Raw genomic sequence first — 26999 nt, 5'->3', positions numbered from 1 at the left:
GATGCTTCCTGCATCATTTAATATTTTCCCATAGAATCCTTCAATATTGCAACTCAAGGCTTGAATTTTTTTCTTTAGTTCTTTCAGCTTGAGAAATGTCGAACGTATTCTTCCCTTTTGATTTTCTATCTCCAGGTCTTTGCACATATCATTATAATACTTTGTCTTCTTGAGCTGCCCTTTGAAATCTTCTGTTCAGCTCTTTTACGTCATCATTTCTTCCTTTCGCTGTGGCTACTCAACGTTCAAGAGCAAATTTCAGAGTCTCTTCTGATATCCATTGTAGTTTTTTCTTTCTTTCCTGTCTTTTTGCTTTCTTCATGTGTGATGTCCTTGATGTCATCCCTCAACTTGTCTGATCTTCGGTCTTCAGTGTTCAGCACATCAAATCTATTCTTGAGATGGCCTCTAAATAGGTCATACTTTGATTCTCATGGGCTGCTTCTAATTTTCTTCAGTTTCAACTTGAACTTGTATATGAGGAATTGATGATCTGTTCCACAGTCAGCCCCTGTCCTTGTTCTGACTGATGATATTGAGCTACTCCATGGCCTCTTTCCACCTCTGTAGTCGATTTGATTCCTTTGTTTTCCATCTGACGAGGTCTACGTATATGGTCGCCATTTATTTTGTTGATAAAAGGTATTTGCAATGAATAAGTCATTGGTCTTGCAAAAGTCTGTCATGCATTCTCCAGCATCGTTTCTATCAGTCACCAAGGTCGTATTTTCTAACTACCGATCCTTCTTTTACCAACTCTGCTTTGAGGAGGCAGCTCTTAACAGTGGTGTTTTGAGTGCCTTCCAACCTAAGGGACTTATCTTCTGGTACCATATCAAACAGTGTTCTGCTGCTATTTGTAATGTTTTCACTGTCCAGTTTTTGAGAACCAGATCACCAGGTCCTTCTTCCTAGTCTGTCTTAGCCTGAAAGCTGTGCTGAAACCTGTCCACCATGAGTGACCCTGATGGTATTTGAAATACTGGTGGTATAGCTTCCAGCATCACAGCTACATGCAAGCCACCACAGTACGACAAACTCACAGAGGAGCGGTGGAGTAGGTGTATGTATTTATGGAATATAAGACAGTGTTTTTAAGACCTTGGATATCTTTTATCCACATATTCAGTGTTTCTGCCAGTAATTCCTCTTAGGACTCAGAGGCATTTTAGTTCGTATTTAACCAGAATTAACAGAATAGTCCTTACTAAGTACCCAGAATGAGCAAAGCTCCACACTTGCCTGAATGTTGGACCAACTTCATTATCCCAGATAACTTACCTCTTACTACAGTGTATGTCACTTTAATGAAAAGAAAACAAACCCTGCAGTTAGCCGGGTTTCTTAAAAGTGAAGTCACAGTATAATTATCATTCTTTTATGGTATGTTTATGTTCCAGGATTCTAACTTGTATGTTCTTTGTGATTTCTCGGAAGGTTTCAGGGACATTTCAGCATCACAAGTACCCCTTAGGCAATCCACTTCATAAAGGTTTCAAACAAATTACATATTTCTATATGTGTGTCATTCTTTTTGGTTTGTACTTAACTGTTTTGAAATTTTCTTAAGAATACCTTTTTACATATTTTTCTTATACACCTATGTAGTTAAACTACAGTGAGCATGACTTAAAAAAAACCACTGAGTGGGTAAGATAATTTTTTTTATATGAAGATATAATTACTTCTTGTATTTATACATTTCTTATCATAGTGGTGCCCTTCAAGTTAAAATTTGTTCTTTTCTGTTTCCTGGATGTAAATGAGTACTTTAAAGAAAAATAGTTATAGTAAAACTTAAAACACAACCAGTATAAGCCTTATTTTCCATGCATAAGTTTTAGGGTATTTATTTTTTCCACATAAGAATATATGAATTGAGGCCTGAGGAAATACAGGGAGTGAAAATATTGCAAAAAATACTCATTGCAAATGTTAAATTTATACATACTTTAAGTATGACTGAATCAAACCTGTACTGTACAGTAATAATATCTTGACCAATTTTTACAACTTCTTTCTACCTAAATATTTAACACTTTCAGGTCAGTTAAGTTGTACTATCCTAGTAAGGGATGGTTATAGATAATTTTCAACCAAATGCATCTGGGAATAAAGAATCAGAGAAAAGAAAAGTTTGAAATTTTCCCTCCATAGTGAAGGAAGTGACCTTTTGCTTTTGCCTTCTAGAAATTAAAAAGGAATTAAGCTTTTCCCCAAAAATAAGTTCTTTCAGTAAATAATAAGACTTTTTAATTTTTATATATTATTTTGTAGTTTACAGAGTGCTTTTTACATTCATGTATTTCACTTAGGCTTCACAGCAGCCCTACAATGGTCTTATATCCATTTCACAGTAGCAGGAATTGAATCCTAGTTTGTCCGTTCTGTGGAATATTGTTGCTGTTAGTTGCTGTCGAGTTGATTCCAATTCATGGCAACTCTATGTATGCAGAGTAGAACTGCTCTGTAGGATTTTCAAGGCTGGGACCTCTCAGAAGCAGATCACCAGTCTTGTCTTTCGAGGTGGTTCTGAGTGGGTTCGAACTGCCACCCTTTCAGCTAGTAGTTGAGAGCATAACCATTTTCACCATCCAGAGAACTGTTGTTGTATTAGGTTCCTTGAGCTACATCAGAGACACTTGAATTCCTTTTAAATTGTGCTCTGTGGACTCTGTGTTTATGTGGGCTTGTACAGAACTTAATAAAACTAGATCAAAATTACTTTGGCTTCCGTAATACTTTGACTTCCTCTCTACCTTTTTCATCTTACTTACTAAAATTACAATCATTTTTGTTGTATCCTACAAGTAAAACTCTCTTGTGTGAAACAATATTATATTTTATCACAAAAATACTTTATATATATATATATATTTACACACATACTCTCAACTTTTTTCACATCACATTTTCACATCTATTATGTAGCTGTTTACTTGTTTTAGTTGTTGGTTTTTGTTTTTTTAAGAATGAAATGTGTATTTTCCCCACTGCATTTTTTTTTAATAGTAAGTACACTTCCCTGACCTTTTTTTGTCAGTAAGGAACAAATAAATGACCTCTTGCTATCATTTCCAACCCTGTGTTTGTATGACTATCTTAGAATAGTAACAGCTTATAACAAACCACACAGTCTTAGGACATAAGGAGCCACAGTGCAAACAAAACAAACTGCAAAGCTTTAAAATAAGTCTCTGGAAATTTGTGGCAGATGGGAGAGAATATTAACAATGATATAATTATGGTCATAATTCTGTTAGACACCCCATTGGCAGTATTTTGATATAAACTCAACAAGGCATTGATCACAGATCAAGGAGCAAACACTGAGAAAAGAAGGCTGAGAATACAATCTGGCACTGAGATGTGTCACACTCTGGGAACCAGTGGTCAAAGTGAAAGGTAGGGTTTAGAGTCTCAAGCTGAATCTGAAAATCAGCAATAATGTGTGTCAAAACCTGTCAGATTATACTGAAATAGTGAAGGCCAGAAACTGGACATCAACTAGATGGAGAGACTGTTAAAGAAGAGCAAAGCAATGCACTTGGTCCAAAAAGCCCAGACATTAAGAGGACATGAATACCAGAAGGCAAAGCAGTACAAGCAGACAGAAGTCCAAGGTATCGTTAAAGAGTCAGATGAGCCAAAAGGTCCAGGCAAGCCAGTCAGAACAGAATCAGGGTTCCCGCACTTCTGTTTTAGATCAGTAGTGCCTGTGGATTTCAACTCAGGGGCCTACTTCAATGTGTTAATACTAGCTCCCTCCCTCTACCTGAATGGCTGTTGAGAATGACCCTAAAATTGGATCCAGGCCTGGAAAGAATGTTTCAGGTGATTAGTGATGTTGCCTAAGGTATGTTAGCATAGTAGTCTTTCATTTGCTATCAGTCATATAAATGCTTGCGCTCTCACTAAGCTTTCAGTCCAGGATATGGTAAAGCTCCAAAAATGTTTGTCATCTTAAATGCAGTACAATAAGGAGCAGATAGACCTTATTCTGCTCTGCTCTGGCCAAGACTTCTTTCTTTGTTCTGTCCTAGACCCAAAAGTTTTAATAGTAAAAGATAATCTGAGGAAAACAACCAGCATGGTGAAAGAATTATTTTTGGTCATAAGAGAGATGAATAAACTGGGGTCTTGGGGGAAGAAAAGACTTAAAGAGATATGATAACAAATTCAAAGTAGGGGCATGTAAAAGAGGCAGTAATAGACTTGTTATAATGTCTCCAAGGGATAGAATTAAAACTGAAGGGTAGAAGTTGTAAGGAGACAAGTTTGTTTCTTTTGTTTTGCTTTGTTTATTTTGTCTGTTTTGCTGTTTTTGTTCTTCCTTTTGGTTTTGGTTTGGTTTTGTTTTTGCATTTCCATATGGAAAAGCTGTGTGAGTTAGGTCACCTTGTGGTCAGAGGGGATTCTTAATTGTGTGTAGAGGTTGGATTAAATAACTTAAAGATCCCTTCCAAACCTAAAATTGTGTATGTCCAAGGTCTTAGCAGGAGGCATCTGTATTAGTGTGTAAATAACGATAGCTTTGAACCCAGAAAGACCTGCATTTGAATCCTGGTTTCACTTCTTAGTAGCTAAATACACTGGGATAAATTTCTTAAGCCTTCTAAGCCTCAGTTTCCCCACCTTCAAGTTTGAAATAATATCTGCCTAGTGGTGCCCTGATGGCACAGTGGTTAAGAGCTCAGGCTGCTAACCAAAAGGTCAGCGGTTGGAATCCACCATCCGTTCCTTGGAAACCCTGTGGGGCAGCTCTACTTTGTCCTATAGGGTCACTATGAGTCAGAATCAACTCTATGGTGATGAGTTTGGTTTTTTTGTTTGTTTGTTTTTTGAGTGATATCCGAAGGAGTCCCTGAGTGGCACAAACGTTAAATACTCAACTACTAGCTGAAAGGCTGGCCGTTCAGACCCACCCAGAGGCACCTCAGAAGACAAGGCCTGGTGATCTGCTTCCAAAGGATCATAGCCTTGAAAACCCTGTGGAACAGTTCTACTCCGCACACATGGAGTCACCATGAGTTGAAATCAACTTGATCACAACTAACAAATACTAAAACAGTGGTGATTGGAAGAGGATTAAATTATTATGTAAAATACTTACCATGAAGCCTGTCTGGCAGATAACCTGCAAACCTATAACCCGTTGCTGTCAAGTCGATTTCAGCTCATAGCAACCCTACAGGACACAGTAGAACTGCCCCATAGAGTTTCCAGGGAGTGGCTGGTGGTTTCAAACTGCCAACCTTTTGGTTAGCAGCCTGAGCTCTTAACCACTGTGCCACCAGGGCTCCATCTGGCAAGTCGATTCCAACTCATGACAACCCTGTGTGTTTCAGAGTAGAACTGTCCTCCATAGGGTGTTCAATGGCTGTGATCTTTTGGTAGTAGATCTCTAGACCTTTCTTCAAAGGCTCCTCTGGGTGGATTCAAACCGCCAGCGTTTCAATTAGTAGATGAGAGCACTTAACAGTTTGCACCACCCAAGGACTCCATAGTAGATACTAGCGAACGTTCATTCCTATCCTTTCTTCCTCCCTCTAAACCTAAAAACTTTGTATACATCTCTAAGGCAAAGGGTGGGGTTGGCCTAAAAATGGGAGCAAGTATTTAGATGGGAATACTGAACCCATTACCATCAACTTGATTCTGATTCATGAGGACCCCATATGTTACAGAGTAGAACAACTCCATAGGGTTTTCTTGGCTGCAATCTTTATGGAACCAGATTACCAGGCCTTTCTTCCATGGCACCAATGGCTGGGTTCAGACCTCCACCCTTTAGGTTATAGTTGAGCACAAACTGTTTGTGCCACCCAAAAACCTGAGAATACTTAGGAGTTGTGGAAAGCAGCAGTTTGCCATCACAAATATTGGTACTATTTTCTAACAGTTTTGCCTTGCAAAATCTGTTTTGTTTATCATTTATAGTATAGTAATATTGGCATTCAAGATACATATAAAGTTCTTTAAAAGCATAAGGAGTATCATACATTAAGCTGTGTTGAAAATTTGTCTTGGTAATGATTTTTAAATTATTATTGAGCACTTAGAGTGTGGATGCCTTTGAATTAAATTTATATTTTACTTTAAATTATTTTTCATTGTGTTAGATGTTATAATGACAGTTTGGTAGTTTGTTAAGTCCTTGCCTATTAAAAATCCTTACTGAAGTATTTGTAAGTAAAATGATCTGACGTCTGGAATATGCTTTAAAATATTTCAGGGGAGAAAAAGTGGTAATAAAACAATATTGGCAAAACCGTCTGGTAGTACCTCAAATGATTAAACATGAATTACCATATAACAAAACAATTCTGCTCCTAAGTGTGTATGTCCAAGGAGATGAAAGCATATGCCCACACAAAAACATGTACAGAAATGTTTGCAGCAGCATTATTCATAATACCCAAAAGGTGGAAACAACCCAAATGTCCATCAACAGATAAACAAAATGTGGTGTATCTACACAATGGAGTATTATTCAGCCATGAAAAAGAATAAAGTACTGATACATGCTACAACATAGATACACCTTGAAAACATTAAGCTAAGTGAAAGAAGCCAAACACAAAAGGCCACCTATTGTATGATTCCATTTATATGACGTGTTCAGAATAGACAAATCCATAGAGAAAGAAAGTAATTAATGATTGCTTAGGGCTGGAGGTGGGGTGGAGAGTTGGGGGAGGGGAGGGAGATAGCTGAAAAGTACAGGGTTTCTTGAGATAATGAAAATGTTCCAAAATTGACTATGCTAATATGATTAAAAGGAGCCCTCTCGGCAAAATGGTTAAGCACTCAGCTGCTAACTGAAAGGTCGGCGGTTCAAACCCACCCAGCAGCTCCACGGGAGAAAAGACCTGATGATCTGCTCTCATGAAGATTACAGCCTAGAAAACCCTTTGGGGCAGTTCTGCTGTGTCCAGTAGGGTCGCTATGAATTGGAATCAACTTGACAGCAAGTAACAACAATATAGTTAAACATATCTGTGAACATACTAAAAACCACTGAATTGTACACTTTGAATGAGTTGATTGTATGCTATGTGAATTATATCTCAAAGTTATCAAAAAAAAAAAACCATATTGGCAAGAGGTTGATTATTGTTGAACAATTTTAGTTGGAGGTTATCTTAGAGTTCTATGACACAAAGAAGTAACCGTCACAGGGATTCGGTATGCTATGCTGTCTACTTTTGTGTATCTTTCAAATTTTCCATAATAAAACATTTTTTTAATTTCCTTTTAGATGAAGTTAAATATCTAAAATATGAGCTTAGTTTGAAACATGGTTGATTTTTTACCTTGTGCTACCTCAAGTAGGAACAACATACAGAATTGTCTGGCTTGTTAGTTATGATACATTGTTATTCCTATATAAAATCACTTACATTTAACCTCAAGTGTAACACATAGTTTGCATTATACTTGTCGGAGCTATTTTCATCAAGAAATGCCATCTATGTGACCCCTTGCCAACATCTTTGCAGAGTTTATAACTTTCAGCAACTTACTGGCATCGACTATGCAATACTATTAAGCAGCTGCTCTGCAGTTGAGCTGTTTTAATATGGCACCACTCTGTGCAAATAGTTAATATTAAATGACCAAGATATGTGCTTTTGGATTCAAGAGAACAATTTATCTTTCTTACAGAGATTGTTTGGTTCAATCATCATCAATCATCATCATCTGGAAGTTTCATAAGAATGTCCTTGCCCTTAAAATAAATAATGCCAGCCTTTTCCTTTTTGAAGAATAATTACTGTACTGCAATATGGTTTTTTGTTGTTGTCTTTAGTTTTATGCTAAGTTTCAAGTGTATCAGAATTAATTATACATTTGTTAATTCTAATGACTGGTTCATTCTTCTTTTAGTTACTGTAATTTTGTTATGTATTTGATACACTGGAATTATAACATATACTATTAGCTTTTTGAAAGTTAGTGTAACACCATATCAGAATTAATGAATATTATCATAAGTAAGACCATTTTATAGAATAGTAAAGATTTAAAACAAGTGGTAAAAGGAGGAGTATTTGGGGCATGGTATTTTTACAGTATTTGAACTTTACAATGAACAAGTAATGCTTTTATAATTTAAAAAAATGAATTTTTAAAAATGTTTTGGGAAATGACGCTAAATTGGTGGAGCATCTGCCAGGAGTGGGCTAGAACTGCCACAATGAAGGGACTCCAGAGTAGAACACATTTCGTCCATTTGGGGGAAGGATGCTACTGCTTGCTGCTTTCTGCCTAGAGACAGAGGATCCTAGAGTGAAGCTTGCTATACAGATTATCTTGTCCACATATACAGAGATCCTAATCACCCATTTTATTCAGATGAATGGCCCATGACAGCAGAAAATACATGAAAGCCAATCCTTCATTCATAAATTAGAATATACAACGAAGAACCATGGGGCACTTGTGGAAAATGAATAGCACAAAAGGGGAAAAAAACACAATAAACAAATAGAAAAACTAATCCCCTATCTCAGACGGGGAGAAAAAAATTTCTGGAGCAGAAAAGAATTTACAAAGCATCATAATTAGTTTCTTCACAAAGATTTGAGAAAGTTCTATTTCCATAAAAGAAGAATCATTGAACAAAAAAAGAATTTGCAAAATTTTCAGAAATTGATAAAATCAAAATTATAGTTACTGTAAGTAAAAATGCCAGTAGAAGGATGTGAGGAGTGTAACAGTACTCTTCTAAAACTTAGAAAAAGAGAAAAAGATTGAAATTAAAAGGGAAAAGCTAAACAATATAGAATATTCCAGAGAGAAAGAAAATACCTACAAAGAAATATGAATTATCTTGGCATACTTCTCAGAAATGTTAATTTTATAAGACAGAGAATATCAAAATTCTGAAGAAAAGCACAATACTTTCTTCCACAATACTGTCTCAAAAAATTACTAAATTGTATGTCATTAAAGACAAAAAGAAAGGAGAGAAAGAAAGACAGGATGCAAGAAATAGCAGAACCTGCCAAGATGTACAATAAAAAGAAATGTCAGAATAACAGCTGTGCCTCTGTCCCAAAAGCAGTTGGTACAGAATTGATCCCAGCAAACACCATGGTTAGGAAGCTAGATAATCTTAAGTAATATGGGGGTGAGGGGAGCATATATTCTTTTTATCAGTGAGAAAAGGAAAAGGCAGAAACTCTGAGAAGAGAGGGAAAAAAATCTCTTTAAGAATGTCAAGGTCAAATAGGAACTTAAGTAAACAGCATGATTTTGAGCAATAGATGAAATAAAAGAGAAAGAATCCAGTTGAACTCTTGATACTTGAAACATTCTCCATTGAACAGAATAGGCTCATTTTCTGTGGAGCTAATGAACTCTCTACTCTGCAGTGAACAGTATTTAAGAATCATTAGACAGTACTACAGATAAACCTACACAGCAATCAGAAAAGAACAGGCAAAGCAGAATCAAAATCCAGGGAAATCAAATTCAAAACTCAAGTCTAAACAATAAGAGCAGAATCTTAAACAGGAGATTGAGCCAGGAATCAGGAGACAAACAAGAACAGGATAAGAACTGAACCAGGCTAGGAACAAACCAGAAGAGTTCAAGTTGATTTCATCTCACCAAAGGATTCCATTTTGTAATGACAGATATGTTTTCTAGTTTTTGCATGTTATTTTGGTACATTTACTGTTTATTTGCCAGTTTGTCAATTGGGATTTTGTGAATTATAGTAACACCAGTTAGGGCATGTTATGGATTGAATTGTATCCTCCAAAATATGTGTCAACTTTGCTAGGCTGTGATTCTCAGTATTATGTGGTTATCCACCCTTTTGTGATCTGATGTGATTTTCCTTTGTGTTATAAATCCTAACCTCTATGATATTAATGAGGCAGAATTAGAGGCAGTTATATTTATGAGGAGGACTCAATCTACAGGATTGGGTTGTATCTTGAGTCAATCTTTTTTTGAGATACAAAAGAGAGAAGAGAGGAAAGGGACCTCCTACCACCAAGAATGAAGAACCAGGAGGGGATCGCACCCTTTGGACTCAGGGTCCCTGGGCTGAGAAGCTCCTAGACCAGGGGAAGATTGATGACAAGACCTTGACCCGGAGCCGACAGAGAGAGAAAAAGCCTTGCCCTGGAGCTGGCACGCTGAATTCGAACTTCTAGCCTCCTAGACTGTGAGAGAATAAATTTCTGTTTGTTAAAGCCATCCACTTGTGGTATTTCTGTTATAGCAGCACTAGGTAACTAAGACAGGGCAGGACAATATATGCCAAAAATATAGAAAAAGATGTATGTCATGGATTGAATTGTGTCCCCAAAAAAATCTGTGTAGCAACTTGGCTAGGTCATGATTCCCAGTATTGTATGATTGTGTAATCTGATGTGATTTCCTTATGTGTTGTGAACTCTATCACTATGATGAGGTTTATATGTGATCTCCTTATATGTTGTAAATTCTATTACTATGATGAGGTTATGCTGATGAGGTTTATAAGATTAGATAGTGTCTTAATCCAATCTCTTTTGAGATATAAAATAGAGAAGCAAGCAGAGACACACGGGAACCTCATACCACCAAGAAAGCAGTGCCGGGAGCAGAGCACGTCCTTTAGACCTGAGGTTCCTGTGCAGAGAGGCTGGCAGACCAAGGGAAGGCTAATGACATGGACCTCCCTGCAGAGCCAACGGAGAAGGCGTTCCCCTGGGGCTGAAGCCCTGAATTTGAACTTGTAGCCTATTGGACTGTGAGAGAATAAATTTCTGTTTGTTAAAACCATCCACTCGTGGTATTTCTGTTGGAGCAGCACTAGATGACTAAGACAATGTATAAAAATATTTTCATAGTTAGAAAGACTCAACATCACAAAGAAACCAGTTCTTGCTATATTTTTTTTAATTCAGCATAATCCTACTCCAATCCCCAAGCATATAGCCAGAAAAATATTTCAGTAATTAAACACTAAAACAATGTGACATTGGTGTATGCATAAACAGATCATTGGAACAGAGCCTAAAAGTCCAGAAATAGAGTATATACTTACAAAAGTTTAGTATATGATAAAGATAGCATCTCAAATCAGTGAGAGAAAAATGGTGTCTTCAGTATATGGTATTGTTACTACAGGATAGCCATCTTGGGCAGGGAGTAGGGGGCAGGAGAGAGATGTTGGATCCATACCTTTCACCATAAACCAGGCTAAACTTTAAACAGATGAAAGATTTAAATGTTTGAAAAAGAAACCATAAAAGTAACTTGAGGGAAGATGGAAGAAGAAAACATAGAGAAGACCATAAAAGAAGCCATTAAAGAAAAGACTGACACATTCAGCTGTATCAGAACCAGTATGTTCTACATAGCAGAATAAAACAAAAAAGCATAAACAAAGTCAAAGATAAATTGGAAAATATTTGCCACTCATATCACAAAGGGCTAATTTTCCTAGTGTATAAAGAGGTCCTGAAATTAGTAAAATGACCAATAACCCAGTACAAAAACAGGCCAAGGATAGTCACAGAAAAGGAAATAACCTTAAATATATGAAAAGCTGTTCAACCTAACTATAGAAGAAATGTAAATTAAACATACCCAGATGCTTATCAGAATGGCAAAAATCCCAGAAGGTAACACAAGCATACATTTTATCAGTTAGGAAACTGAAGCTGATTGAACCAGAATAGGTTTCCTGAATTTGCACAATCAATACTAGAGTCAGAAATAGGCATGTGTTTTATCCAAACTCCCTGAGGGACCAAATTGCTGGGCAGAGGGCTGTGGGGACCATCTAGCTCAACTGGCATAACATAGTTTATAAAGAAAATGTTCTACATTCTACCTTGGTGAGTAGCATCTGGCATCTGAAAAGCCTGTGAGCAGCCATCTAAGATACTCCACTAGCCTCACCCCTTCGGGAGCAAGGGAGCATGAAGAAAACAAGATACAAGGGAAAGATTAGTCCAAAGGACTAATGACCACAACTACCCCAGCCTCCACCAGACTGAGTCCAGTACAACTAGATGGTTCCCGACTATGACCACTGACTACTCTGACCAGGATCACAACAGAGGGTCCTGGACAGAGCTGGACAAAAATGTAGAACAAAATTCTCAAAAAAAGACCAGACTTACTGGCCTGACAGAGACTGGAGAAACCCTGAGAGTATGGCCCCCGGACACCCTTTTAGCTCAGTAATGAAGTCACTCCCGAGGTTCACCCTTCAGCTGAAGATGAGACAGCCCCATACAACAAAATGAGACGAATGGGGCACAACAACTCAAGGACAAGGACTAGAAGGCAGGAGGGGACAGGAAAGCTGTTAATAGGGAACCCAAGGTTGAGAAGGGAGAGTGTTGACATGTCGTGGGGTTGTTAACCATTGTCATAAAACAATGTGTGTACTAACTGTTTAATGAGAAACTATTCTGTAAACCTTCATCTAAAGTACAATAAAAAAAATTTTTTTTTGAAAGAAATAGAGGTGTGTTTAACTTCTAGCCTAATACTAAAATATTTCTACTGCATGTGCTTGGCGTATGTATGATAAGTTTATGATGATATTGTAGAGATACTATTTGATGTTACAGTGGGATTTTTTTAGTTCTCATTTACCGTTGATATAAAAGAGATCATCATTTAAATCAAACATAACAAAACTGAACAAAATTGTTTTAAATGTTATTGTACCCATTGTAACTATATTATTCTAATAGGAATTTTACAGAATTTTATTGCTGTTTGTATCAGTTTCCTGGGGCTGCCATAACAAAGTACTATCAACTGGGTGACTTTGAACAACAGAAATTTATTCTCTCTTAGTTCTGAAGGCTAGAAGTTCAAATCAAGATGGAGGGAAGGTTGTGCTCCCTCTGAAGACTCTAGAGAAGAGTCCTTCCTTGACTCTTCCAGCTTCTGGTGGCTCCTGGCATCCCTTGGCTTGTGGCAACATCACTCTAATTCTGCCTCCATATTCAAATGGCCGTCTTCTCCCTTTGTGTATCTGTGTCTCTACTTGGCCTTCTTATAAGAACACCAGTCATTGGATTTAGGGGCCATGCTAATCCAGAGTGACCTCATTTTAGCTTAATTAATTACAACTGCAAAGACTGTTTCCAGATAAGGTCACATTCTGAATTTCCAGGTGGACATGAGTTGGGGGGGACACTATTCAACACTTTTAAAATGGTCTTCACTCGAATTTCCAAAACCGTGGTGCCACTGTTTATACTGTTTGGTGAACAAAAGTAGCGCTGTGATAACACCTCAAATTAGGGTGATCCTAGGTCTGGGTAAGCCAAAGCTATGTCAGTTTTCCTTAGCTATCTCCTGACCTGTGTCAAGGATGTTCTGTTTCCTGTAACTGCTCCAATACCTGTAACAGAGGGAAGCCAAAGAGAAAACAAAATTTGTGGACTCATCTAGGACATTTGGGGACCAAAGCCCTTTGCCTACTGCACCCTCAGCTCCTTCCTTTTCTCCGTCCTCATTTCTTCCCCTCTCCCTTCCCCCAGCAAGTATGACAAACTAAACTCTCCTTTACTTACTTATCAGTAGCATAGTGGTAGGCTGTGTTGGAGATAATTTTTTCCTGTTATTTTACCTCATCTTCAGGCCAGGAGACAAAAATTATGGCTAATAGAAAGATGTTCTTTCAGATAGAAAGTTGTTCTCTTGGTAGGCTGGGAGACTGTCATCTCCCCTTTCCCTTCTCCTTATCTTGGCAAGTAGAATGGAGCTGAAATCTACCAGACATATTTAACATTAAATCAGTTGTTATGTACTAGAGGAGCTTATAAATGGAATAACACAATCTTGAAAACAAAAAGAGCCCCTAAAAGGCTCAAATAATGTGTATCAGATTGGTAATATCTCATGTGAACTCACCAGGCCAGCCCCAGCCCCAAAAAAGAGAAAGAGGATTCTGGCAGCATTTCTTCCAGCTCCTCTCCTGTCCCTAAGATCTATTAAGGCTATGTGGCTTAAATTCAGCAGCTCTGTTTTAAAATACCCACTCAGGGTAGATGGTTCTAAATAGAACTAATGACTGCCAGAAAAGAAGGGCCTGTAGGAACTTGCTCTGATGTCTATAAACAGATTAGTAGAAGGGAGCTGAACATCTATCAGCCATAGCTTTTGTCTCTTGACATGAGGATGAAATAAAATAATAGGAAAAAAAATTACCTCCAACACAGCCTGCCACTGTTCTACAGATAAATAAGGTAAAGGAGAGTTTAGTCTGTCATCTCTCCATTTATTTGTGTTTGGTTGAATTTGTTTAGTAGTTAATCGTAAATATCCACTTAGTAGCATTAGGTGCTAAAGGTTTGACTACGGGGGAAAATAATAGACAAAACAGACTTGGAAGAAGGAATGAGTAGAAGTTTTTAATCTGAATTCTTCAAGAAGTTCAGCATAATTAATTCTTAGTTCAAAAAGGTAATTGATAAAATCAACTTCGATTATCATTTGTAAAAGGGAGGAGATAACGTGGTTAAAGGAATCCTGAAACTATATTAAATTTATTGTTTGAAATGCTGATTCATAGCCAAGAAAAAACAATTCGGACCTTTTATCCCTATCATCCTTTTTCTAAGACTTCGTAAGGAAATGGGATAGTTTAAGGAGAAGAGAAAAAGTTAAGTGCCTAAATAATCTACTCAACGATCGTGTAGAAAAACTGCAGTGGAAACTGGCAATGCCAGTGGTTTTCAAGTTTGTTCATTAGAATCACCTGGGGATCACTAAAAAATTCCAAAGCCCAGGCCGTACTTCAGACCACTTATGTCACAGTCTCAGGGATGCGACACAGGCTTCAGGTGATCCCAATGTGCAGACAAGTTTGGGACCACTAGACTAATGTTATGGTTGTCATTTATCATATTAAAGGCTATTAATGATTAGAAGATTTATATGCATCACTATTGCACATTAATATTTTGTTATTTTCACAACTTCCCTCTTTTATGTAGTGTAATTGCTTCAGATGCTTCTTCTACTTCAAGAATAAAAATACATTTTAACCAATCTGTATCAGCTCGCTTGCTAAAATCATGCTTGTCATTTTCTTCTGTTTTCTTATACCAACAGGAATTAGCAGCAATGAAACAGATTCTTGTTAATATGCATACTAAGCATCATGAGGGCAGCTTACTTCTTACTAAAAAGGATTCAAAAACCGTGACAGAAAATCAGAAATCACAGACTTTGGATGTGCCTAAAGAACATGAAGACAATATATTCATACCTAAACCAACACTCTTTGTAAGTATTTAAAAAAAAAAAAAAAAAAGCTTAGAATTATAATATCTCTGACTTTCACTAAATATATTTTACTTAAATCTCTTAAATTGCATTCATGTTGGTTTCAAACTAATTTTAATAGGTTTATAAGGGGGCATTGAAAGATTATCTGTATTAATCCATTTTATGAATATTTATATTTCTGTCTTACAGCTCATGTTTGGGTCTTATGTTTTCAGTTCACATAAAGGAGTTACCCAGAAATTACCCTAAATCTAGAGCTTACCTCCCCGAACTCTCTGGTGACTACTTATAGGGAAATCAGAAAGCCATTTTATATAATTTACATAAGAATAAAAGGGATGCAAAATATCACCTGCCTCCTTTCATTTATAAAATAGTATATTTTGCCCTAAGAGTTTCTTCATAAATTGTAAAACCAATCATATTAAGGTAGACTGAAATTATTGCACAGAAATTAGGCAAAGAAAAAGAAACTAGAAAATTTTGGATGAAAAGTAGATAAATTATGGAATATTAAAAATAATATACTTTAACAAGTAATAAGAATGGGAATTAAAAGGCAACAGTATCAAAGAAGGAGTAACATTAAATATTTTACTTTTCTTTAAAATGGTTTCCCAACAATGCTTTCATTTCTCGGGGGGAAAAAAAAAAACATGATTTTTACCTTCTGAACATACAGACTCAAAACCAGAAAGATTTCCTCTAAGATATTCTGATTCAGTGAGTCCCCAGAATCTGATTTTTTTTAACTCCCCACATAGTTATAGTTATAATAATCAGTCAAGTATGGGAACTTCTGATCTAAGCCATTTCATTATACATTCGGATAATGCTACTCAAGATCAGTGAGATTCGAGAGATTTCTTGGTGATCATATAATTCAGCCTCTTTTTTTTCTTTTTTTTTTTTAATGACAGAGAGTTACAGTGTAGATGAAGTAAGAGGTCATTGCTGTAAAGACGCATGTGGCACTAATGGAGACTGAGCTGACAGGATGGGGAACAGGAAGCCTAGATTGACCAACCTGGGTACTAAACAGCTTTAGGGACTTCAGCAGCTGAGTGCATGGATGTTTTCCTCTAGTGGTACATCAGCTTTTCTTTGTGTGTATGTTTCTCTCCTAGTTCTGCTTACTCATAGTTTCTACTTCCTCATAACTTTACCTTGCTCAGAGCCCTTTGAGACATGTTTCTGTGCACCCTTTCTTTATGTACTCTTATAACCTAATTCTCCCTTTATTTTCCAAGAGCAAGAATCTAACTGGTGCAGCTTATCCTTGTTGCATGATACTCCTATGTGGGACAAGATTTCTTAAGGTTTTTAGCCAGCCTTTTGAATAGCTGCCCTTGAGTCATGTGCTGCCCCATCACCTTCCGCATCTCCACCACCTCTATCAGCAACTGTGGCTATTGAGCAGATATAGCTGCCTAGTGCTATTTATTCAGATGGACTGTGGCTATGAAAGCTTTCCCTAGAAAGGAGGCTGAGATTATGGCAGACACTACCATATGTCTATTATGTTATAATCTATACGAAGAATTCAGGCTGAATATACCGACATTAACGTGAAAAGTAGGGTCAGATGAAAACCACAGAATACAATCAGATACTTAAAGCCTATCAGCACTCTCTGATCTACTTTTCTGACCCTACTCTGTTTCAGTCAGTAAACTTCTCCTTCTGACCCTGACCCTCCTACATTTCTGACTTTAGCTTGGAAACCTGAATCTCATTTTGGAAATACTACCTGTCTCCAGTACTTAAGTTGTTGTTGTTAGGTGCCATCGAGTCGATTCTGACTCATAGTGACCCTGTGTACAACATGAGACACTGCCTGGTCCTGCACCATCCTCACAATCATTGTTATGCTTGAGCCCATTGTTGCAGCCACTGTGTCAGTCCATCTCATTGAAGGTCTTCCTCTTTTTCACTGACCCTCTACTTTACCAAGCATGATGTCCTTCTCCAGGAACTGATCCTTCCTGATAACATGTCCAAAGTATGTAAGACGTAGTCTCGCCATCCTTGCTTCGAAGAAGCGTTCTGGCATAGTATGTCTGATATTCTTCGCCAACACCATAATTCAAAGGCATCAATTTTTTTTGTTGTTGTTGTTTAATTGTACTTTAGATGAAGGTTTACAGAACAAACTAGCTTCTCATTAAACAATTAGTACGCATATTGTTTTGTGACATTGGTTACCAACACTTCTCAACCTATTACCAGCTTTGCTGTCCCCTCCTGCCTTCTAGTCCTTGCCCCTGGACTAGTGTGCCCCTTTAGTGTCATTTTGTTTATGGGCTTGTATAATCTTTAGCTGAAGGGAGAACCTCAGGATGACTTCATTACTGAGCTAAAAGGGTGTCTGGGGACCTTACTCTTGGGCTTTCTCCAGTCTTTGTTAGACTAGTAAGTCTGGTCTTTTCTTGTGAGTCAGGATTTTGTTCTGCATTTTTCTCCAGTGCTATCCAGGGCCCTCTATTGTGATCCCTGTCAGAGCAGTCAGTGGTGGTAGCCGGGCACCATCTGGTTGTACTGGACTCAGTCTGGTGGAGGCTGTGGTAGTTGTGGTCCATTAGTCCTTTAGACTAATCTTTCCCTAGTGTCTTTGGTTTTCTTCATTCTCCCTTGCTCCAGATGGGGTGAGACCAGTGGAGCATCTTAGATGGCCTCTCACAAGCTTTTAAGACCCCAGACACTACTCACCAAAGTAGAATGTAGAACATTTTCTTTATAAACTATGTTATGCCAGTTGAGCTAGATGTTCCCTGAGACCATGGGTCCCTCAGGGAGTTTGGCTGTATCTATGGAACAAAGGTGTCAGTTCTTCTTCAGTCTTCCTTATTCATTGTCCAGCTTCTGCATGCATATGAGGCAATTCGAAACACCATGGTTTGGGTTCAGGTGCACCTTAGTCTTCAAGGTGACATCTTTACTTTTTAATACTTCAAAGAGGTCTTTTGCAGCAGATTTACCCAATGCAATGCGTCTTTTGATTTCTTGACTGCTGCTTTCATGGGTGTTGGATGTGGATCCAAATAAAATGAAATCCTTGACAACTTCAGTCTTTTCCTGTTTATCATCATGTTGTTTTGTACCATTAAGATTTTTGAGCCCTGGTGGCACAGTGTTTAAGAACTCAGCTGCTAACCAAAAGGTTGGCAGTTCAAATCCACCAGCTGTTCTTGGAAACCTTATGGGGCAGTTCTCCTCTGTCCTATAGGGTCACCATGAGTCAGAATCAACTCAAGTTTGAGTTTGTTTTTTTTTTTTGTTTTGTTTTAAGATTTTCCCCAGTACCTCAAGATAAGGTTACTCAGTGAGAATAAAATTAAGAAGATTCAAAATGTAAAGTATTAATTGGGTAGAGTTTTTATTTCCTTCTTTTTGCTCATCTGTATTTTTTTTTTCTACAATAAGCTTTATCTCTTTTATAATATGGAGAAAATTTTTAAAAGAAATACGAACTCAGTTGTATCCTAATGAAAACTGAAAGATAACACTGTCCCTGGGTGGCACAAATTGTTTGCATTTGACTGCTAACCTAAAGGCTTGTGGTTCCAACCCACCCAGCAGTGCCACGAAAGAAGACCTGGCAATCTGAATCCATAATGATTACAGCCAAGAAAACATTATGAAACAGTTCTACTCTGTAACACATGGGATTGCCATGAGTCTAAATCAACTTAACAGAATCAACTCCAGGGCAATGGGTCAGTCAGCCAGTTGGTTAGTTGGTTGGTTTTAATACTGTAAACCAGTCAAATCAAGGCTGTGTGCTTATGCAGAATTAGTAATGTGAACTGACTGGATGACCTGTTGGCAAGTCATTTAAACACTTTGAGCCTTTTCTTATCTGTAAAATGGGAAGGGAGGTTTAATGAAATGAGATCTGGACTGCTTTTATACTAACATGCTATGATTCTCTTAGGACACACATCATAATTTTTACAGTCATTCTTTTGAATATTTTCAATTTTCTATAACCTTTTTTTTATATTTTCTCTGCTCTTGTTAATAAGGAATTTATGATTCAGATGTTTGAAAATAAGATCTAATCATTTCATAATCTTATAATTTTATAGCTGAAATGAAAATAACATTTCTTACTTACTTCCAAATCCTTTGGCTGAAATTATTTGATGTTGACATTTTTCCCTGATACAAAATTCAAGGACGGATGGGTGGGTGAATGTATGGATGCATGTTTGTATGTGCGTTGAAAATGTGAGGAAAACACCCACAAGACTACTGTTAAGTGGGTAATGGCACGGGGGCTGAGCTAGGATGTAGAGGAGGAGGGGAAATTGAGATATTTGACTTTATTTGCTTTTATATTATACGAATGTTTTGCAGTACACATGTGGTATTTATGTATAAAGACAACCCTAAAAGGAGCATTTTACATAAAAGCGCTAGCCATTGAAATCACAGATGAGGTAGAGTATTTGGGTGTTTAATGCACAAAGACTAAATTGAACTATAGAATATAAGTGCTTTAAGGACAAAAGCTGTATTCCATTGTCTTGCATAGCACATGAACAAAGCAAACACTTAAATGTTAAAAAAATTAACAATTATTTGCCTCCCCAGTTGAGTTATCTTAGCTGTTAAAACTCTAAACTGGATGGGGAACTTTAGTGTTAAGCTAAACCACCCCAAAAAAAAAACCCAAACCCATTGCTTTCCAGTCAATTTCGACTCATAGCGACCCCATAGGACAGGGTAGAGCTGCCCCATAGGGTTTCCAAGGCTGTAATTTTTACTGAAGCAGACTGCCACATCTTTCTCCCACAGAGCAGCTGGTGGGTTCGAAGCGTTGACCTTTCAGTTAGCAGTCGAACACTTAACCACTGCACCACCAAGGCTCCCTAACTAAACCACAGGAAGAATGAAAGCACCTAATAGTTAGTGCTACTTCTGCAACAAACAAATTGTCAGTCTATTTCATTCTGAAACACCCAGTTCTTTCCCACTAATCATTTACCTTCTCTCAAGATAGCTTTTAACTGTGTTAACCTGTTTTTTTCTAGCCTCACCTATCTCCTTAGAAAGAATTGGAGCTATACTAATCCTCTTTGCAGCAACATTCCTTTTTTCTTCTAGAGCAGCTTGAGAATCTTTCACTAGTTGTCTGCCGCCATCCTATGCCAAAATTCCGTTTATACTCAGGATTCACATCATTGACACTAATTTCTGAATATCTCCCTAAAAGTACCGATTCTAACAACCTGCTCTTAGTCTTTTCTATAAGTAGATTGTAGGCATTAAAATAGAAAGAGTCGTAAGCTGCAAGTAGAGTGGGGAACATGGAAAGAATGTGCAGGACCAGAATAAAGTGTATGAAGTGGTACAGTGAGTTTATGGTGGGGTTCAGAGCTTGGCTTGTATTAATTTTCTCTTTGGCTAGCACATGTTAGAGAGGTAAATTAAGCTTATGTAGTTTATACATAAATGAACTCTATGATTCTCTAGAAGTAATTTAGAAGGCTACATATGGTCATCTGGAAGGAAAAAAAATGTTCAGATAAGTACAGCTTACTTCAACAAGTGTGCACCATCTCTACGCAAGAACCTGTACTAGATATAGGATATTTGATCATAAAGCACAGAATCAGCTTTAAAGACACCTCTACTCTGGAATCAAGGAAAAGTAAACGATAGTATCAGGTGAAATTGGATGACAGGGGAAATAGAAACTACTATGGAAATTAAAGGAAAGAATAGATACTCAATGTTGGCGGTCTCCAGGAAAGCCTTGTGAGAAAGAATATATGAGATTGACCTTAAAGAATGGCTAGGATTTTGACAGATGATATGAGGTTAGAGTTAGAAATTCCAAATGGAAAGAAAATACAATATTCATAAAATATTTTCCAACTTGTGCTCCTTTTCTTTATTCAAGAATAAGATGTTTAGTATGTATTTTCTCTATCTAGATTTTAGTCCTGTCTTAGTCCATTCTTATGTCTGACTTTAGTCATTTCACCACCTAATAACACTTTCCCTTAGGAAGAAAGGAAAAAGAAAAAAGTAGGTAGGTTATAAAAAGGTTTTCTCATTATTATTGTTCATGAGGAAAATTCTGCAGTTTTCTTCAAAAACTAAACTTAGGGCTTGAGACCAAGGTCTTGGGGAACATCTAGCTCAATTAGCATAATATAGCTTATAAAGAAAATGTTCTACATCCTACTTTGGTGAATAGCATCTGGGGTCATAAAAGCTTGTGAGCGGCCATCTAAGTACTCCACTGGTCCCACCCCAGCTGGAGCAAGGGAGAATGAAGAAAACAAGATACAAGGAAAAGATTAGTCCAAAGGACTAATGGACCACAACTACCGCGGCCTCCACCAGACTGTGTCAAGCACAACTAGATGGTGCCCAGCTACCACCACCAACTGCTCTGACAGGGATCACAATAGAGGGCCCTGGACAGCGCTGAAGAAAAATGTAGAACAAAATCCTAACTCACAAAGAAGACCAGACTTACTGGCCTGACAGAGACTGGAGAAACCTGGAGAGTTTGGCCCCCAGACACCCTTTTAACTCAATACTGAAGTCACTCCTGAGATTCAGCCTTCAACCAAAGATTAGACAGGCCCATAAGCCAAGACTAAAGAGCACATCAGCCCAGGGGCAAGGATGAGGAGGCAGAAGGGGACAGGAAGGCTGGTAATAGGAAACCCAGGGTTGAGAAGGGGAGAGTATTGACATGTTGTGAGGTTGGCAACTAGTGTCACAAAACAATATGTGTATTAATTGTTTAATGAGAAACTAACATGCTCTGTAAACCTTCATCTAAAGTACAATTTTTAAAAAAAAAATTGAACTTGGTGGTTATTTGTAATACAGTAATATAATGAGTACAGTTGGATGTATTAAGACAAGTGACACAGGATGCCTCATTGGGCTAGCACTGCCACAGGGTCATGTTGTAGCCCTGTGCCTCCCAACCTTGTTCACATCATAACATACATGGAAATGTATAATATTTGTATGAGACATTGGGATAAGTGAACTTTGCTAGTAGACTGAAGGGACTTCAGCCACCCCAGGCCCTGCCAGTGGCACTGGGGGCTGAGGAGACCAATAGCTCATCATACCTGTAACACTTTTGGTCCATTTTTTTTTGAGGCTCTGATCTTACTGAGGAACCCTGGTGACGTAGTGGTTTAGAACTCAGTTGTTAACCAAAAGGTTGGCAGTTTGAATCTACCAGCTGCTCCTTTGAAACCCACGGGACAGTTCTACTCTGTCCTGTAGTGTTGCTGTGAATTGGAATGATTTGAAGGCAACCAGTTTAACAGGTTTTGCATCTCACTGAGCTTTTCAACTTTCAATGTTGAAACTAGTTTTATCTCACCCAAGTGTGATCAGACCTCAAGATATCCGGTTATATATATATATTTATATATATTAATATATAAATTTTTTAATTTCTAGTATCGGGAATACTAATTGCAGCCTCTTCCTGATGTAATTTAGCTCATCAGCTAAATTAGAAATAAAGAATTTCTGATTTAGAAGTAGGACAAAGAAGGTTGATCTCAAATTTTCATCTAGTGGTAGATACACTTAAGTTGGGCCCCACTTATAAGCACTGGTAAGTATTTATTTGATTCACAGCTTATATCTTTTTCAGACAACAAAATAATTATATCTATTAGACAAAGTCTTTCTTTTCCTTAAAGAAGTGGTAGTGGTTAAACACTGATACGGTCTTAATCTCTAGCTCTTTCTCTAGATTCCAGGAGTGTCTACCAGGTTTATTATGTCAGCATTTATTAGTTATCGTTCTTTCTCATGTTAACATACTTTCTCAATATGTTGTGATCTCCCAGTTATGTCTTAATGTTTTAGTTGGCTACTTTTGGATGGCATAAAGGTACCTGTCATATCAGTTATTTATCTCCAAAATCACATTGTAATATAGTAAATTTCTTCTGGTAGATTTCCAGTTTATCCTGCTTCTACCACAGCTTTCTGGGCTTTTCCTAAATCTGGAATACAGCTTACTGTGGCGCCTGTAACACTCCACTAACAACCTAAGGTTTTAATTAATATTAATCTGTGCTGTTTCTTTATGACAATGACGTATATAATTAACTTAAACCAGCACATAAAAATTAAGGCAGTTGTTCCCAGTGTAAAAAGGTTACCTGTAAATAATTTATGTGTGTAAGATTACAGCCCAGGAAACCTCATATAGGGTCGTTGTGAGTCAGAATCAACTTGAGGGTACACAACAACAACAAAATAATGCTAAATATATTTATATAATATATCATATATGTGTGTGTATATACAGAGCTTCATATAATGGAACCTGCTGGGGTCTTAAATTTAAAAAAAAAAAACAAAACCAGAAATGTGAAATAGCCAGAAAATAAGGGCCCTCCTCAATTTAAAGGTTAATTATTTTAATAACTGAAAAACCAAAGACCCATTGCCATTGACTCGATTCCAACTCATAGTGACCCTATAGGAGTAGAACTGCCCCATAGAGTTTCCAAGGAGTGGCTGGTAGATTCAAACTGCCAGCCTTTTTGGTTAGCAGCTCTTAACCACTACACCACCAGGGTTTCGTTAGTAACTGAAGAGGCATATAAAAATTTGTTACATAAAGCACGATCATATGTATATTAGAGGTAAATAACTTTATTAAAACAGTAGTGTGAAAGAAACACTACTGTTAACAATTAAATGAGTGGAATTAAAAAGCAGTTAATTGCATATCTGAATTATTTTATTGTGCCCATTTTTTTGAACAGTCATCTAATAGGAATCAGCAAACTTTTTTTGTTAAGGGCAAGATAGTAAATATTTTAGGCTTTGTGAACCACATATAGTCTCAGCTGCGTATTTTTTGTTTTGAGGTGGTTTTTTTTTAAAGTTTTCTTTAAGAATGTCAAAACCATTCTTAGCAGGCAGTTCATGCAAAAACAGACCACGAGCCATAGTTTGCCAATCCCTGATCTATCTTAGACTAGTTGCTCAATACTAATGAAGAGTCAGTAAAGGCTTAGAAACTTCCAGTGTCCGGAACTTAGGGCTGTCACTAACGGAGAGTACCTTATTGACTAAATATCTAGGAATGAAGAATGTACGTTTAATGAGCATCAAAAATCAACTTTCCACAATCATAATTATCTACTTGGAGTTTGTTTGAATTTTGGTAATGATTAGACTTAGATACTGAGATAGATGAGAAATCACTAAGACATATTCTATCCTAATGTAATTGACAGAAAACTTGAATTTCAGACAATAATATGACTGAGGGCAGAAGTCCACCAATACAAGTATTGAACGTACCAGTGAATTTGAGTTAATATAGCAGAACATGCTGTTTCCATGCCTTACTGGTTATTATCATTTCTACTCAGTAATTAGGATGTTGCTTAGAATCATAAATACTGCCCATCATGCTTATAAGCGTAATGTCGCCTGATTATGTGGACTCATATTATTGCATGATCGTTAGTGGCATTTTCTTTCACATTGCATGCGGGAAATTCTTGAATGATGACTTTCATGAAACTTTATGTCTAGATTTAAACAAAACTGAGAGGCTTCTGTTGTGGCAGATCCAAACAGTATTCATTCATAAAATGTTTATTGAATCTCTACTTTGTGCCAAGTACTATTCTTTGTAAGCAGTGGGTATATAGAAATTCTTGACTCCATGAAGCTTACATTCTTGGATGAAGATAGACTATAAACAAACAAAGAAACAAATATATATATATGAGAAGTGCAAATGTGATAAATGCTATAAAGAAAAATAAAACAGGAAGGAAGATGAAAAAATGGGGAGGAGTGGCCTTCCTGAGAAGGTGACAATGAAATAAAAACCTGAAGCAAGTTAGAGCACATGCTCAGGGTTTTTGAGCAGCTGGATTTTTCTAGAGTCCATCATCTTATAATAATGAGGAAATTTTAAATGGCAACATACCCAGATAAAAGTAGATTCCAATGGAAACCTATTTTGCTATTAAATACAGAAGAGTTTAGGTCCTATTACTTTAATTTTCTTTTCATTTTTCCTATTTAAAGTAGAATGCAAAATGTATAATAAAATATAACTTTTTTTAAACAGCAAAGTCCAAGTAACTAACATTAGAAACAATGCTGCCATTTCTTGAAACTTTTTTTTATTTTTTAGACTTAAAGACATACTCATTTTCACCTCCCTATTTTTTTTTAATTGTACTTTAGATGAAGGTTTATAGAACAAACTAGTTTCTCATTAAACAATTAGTACACATATTGTTTTGTGACATTGGTTACCAACCCCAACTCTCCCTTCTCGACCTTGGGTTCCCTATTACCGGCTTTCCTGTCCCTTCCTGCCTTCTAGTCCTTGCCCCTGGGCTGGTGTGCCCCTTTAGTCTCGCTTTGTTTTATGGGCCTGTCTAACCTTTGGCTGAAGGGTGAATCTGAGGAGTGACTTCAGTACTGAGCTAAAAGGGTGTCCAGGGGCCATACTCTCAGTGTTTTTCCAGTCTCTGTCAGGCCAGTAAATCTGGTCTTTTTTTGTGAGTTAGAGTTTATGCTGTATTTTTCTCCAGCTCTGTCTGGGACCCTCTATTGTAATCCCTGTCAGAGCAGTCAGTGGTGATAGCTGGGCACCATCTAGTTGTGCTGGACTCAGTCTGCTCTGGTAGCACTAGATAACATGAGTCCTTTGGACTAATCTTTCCCTAGTGTCTTTGGTTTTCTTCATTGTTCCTTTGCTCCCAACAAGGTAACACCAGTGAAGCATCTTAGATGGCCATTTACAAGCTTTTAAGACCCCAGACTCAAAACTTTTTTTAATTTCTCTTATAGAATTGTCTTTTGAGTCTTTGCCATATTCTTCTGAAAGTATTCATTGTTTCAAGCATTATTCCAGGTACCGCATCCCTATCCATGAGTGCTCCACAGTCTAATAATGGAAGCATAGTGGTTAAGAACTCGGCCGTTAACCAAAAGATGGGCTGTTCAAATCCACCAGCCATTCCTTGGAAACCCTATGGGGCAGTTCTACTCTGTGCTGTAGGGTCACTGTCAGTCGGAAACAACTCGACAACACCTCACAACAATAACAACATGTATCATAATACAGTGTGATAAATAGTAAATAGGAAGTAAGTACAAAATACTGTGAGGGTTACGTTTGTGTTTGGCAATAGATGAATTAGAAGAATGGAGGGAAAAGAGGCAACAAACTTTTGTATTTACTTCAGGCAGAAATTACTAAGGTGATAGGGATGGTGAAGGAGGAAAAGGATGAGGAAGTGATAAATTGGAGGGGAGGGTGTGAGAGGCACCCCTACAGGAGAAAGAAGAGGGACAGACAGGCTAACCAATTGAAAATGGAGTGAAGGAGGCATTTGAGAGAGCTGAAAGAATGGTCAGATTTTACTTTATAAGTACATTTCTTAGTTACTATGCTTATTTGCCTCTTGAAGACATACAGGAAAATAAGACTACATAGGAAGAGATTTGAAAATTAAGTGCTTCCAAATGGTGATAAATTATTAGTTATAATAAACTATTAGTAATGATAAAATGTGAATGACACCACAGAAAAAATTTATTTTAAAGCCAATAGAATTCAGCATCATATCAAAAAAATAATACACCACGACCAAGTAGGATTCATACCAGGTACGCAAGGATGGTTCAACATTAGAAAATCAATCAACGTAATCCACCACATAAATAAAAGGAAAGAAGAGAATTAC

At 37.3% G+C, this 26999-nt stretch overlaps 1 protein-coding gene across 1 annotated transcript in view; it reads left to right on the top strand.

Moving 5' to 3' along the window:
- The window catches only part of PIBF1 (progesterone immunomodulatory binding factor 1), a 264067-nt gene that overhangs the window by 227820 nt on the left and 9248 nt on the right, over nt 1-26999 (top strand). The window contains exon 17 of the mRNA XM_023726735.1: nt 15091-15264. Within this exon, the coding sequence (XP_023582503.1) occupies nt 15091-15264 (174 nt within the window). The remainder of the gene's footprint in view (nt 1-15090; nt 15265-26999) is intronic.

The sequence above is a fragment of the Trichechus manatus genome, unplaced genomic scaffold (assembly GCF_000243295.1).
Source record: "Trichechus manatus latirostris isolate Lorelei unplaced genomic scaffold, TriManLat1.0 scaffold00013, whole genome shotgun sequence".
Lineage (NCBI taxonomy): Eukaryota > Metazoa > Chordata > Mammalia > Sirenia > Trichechidae > Trichechus > Trichechus manatus.
This window is presented reverse-complemented; position numbering and strand designations above follow the sequence as displayed.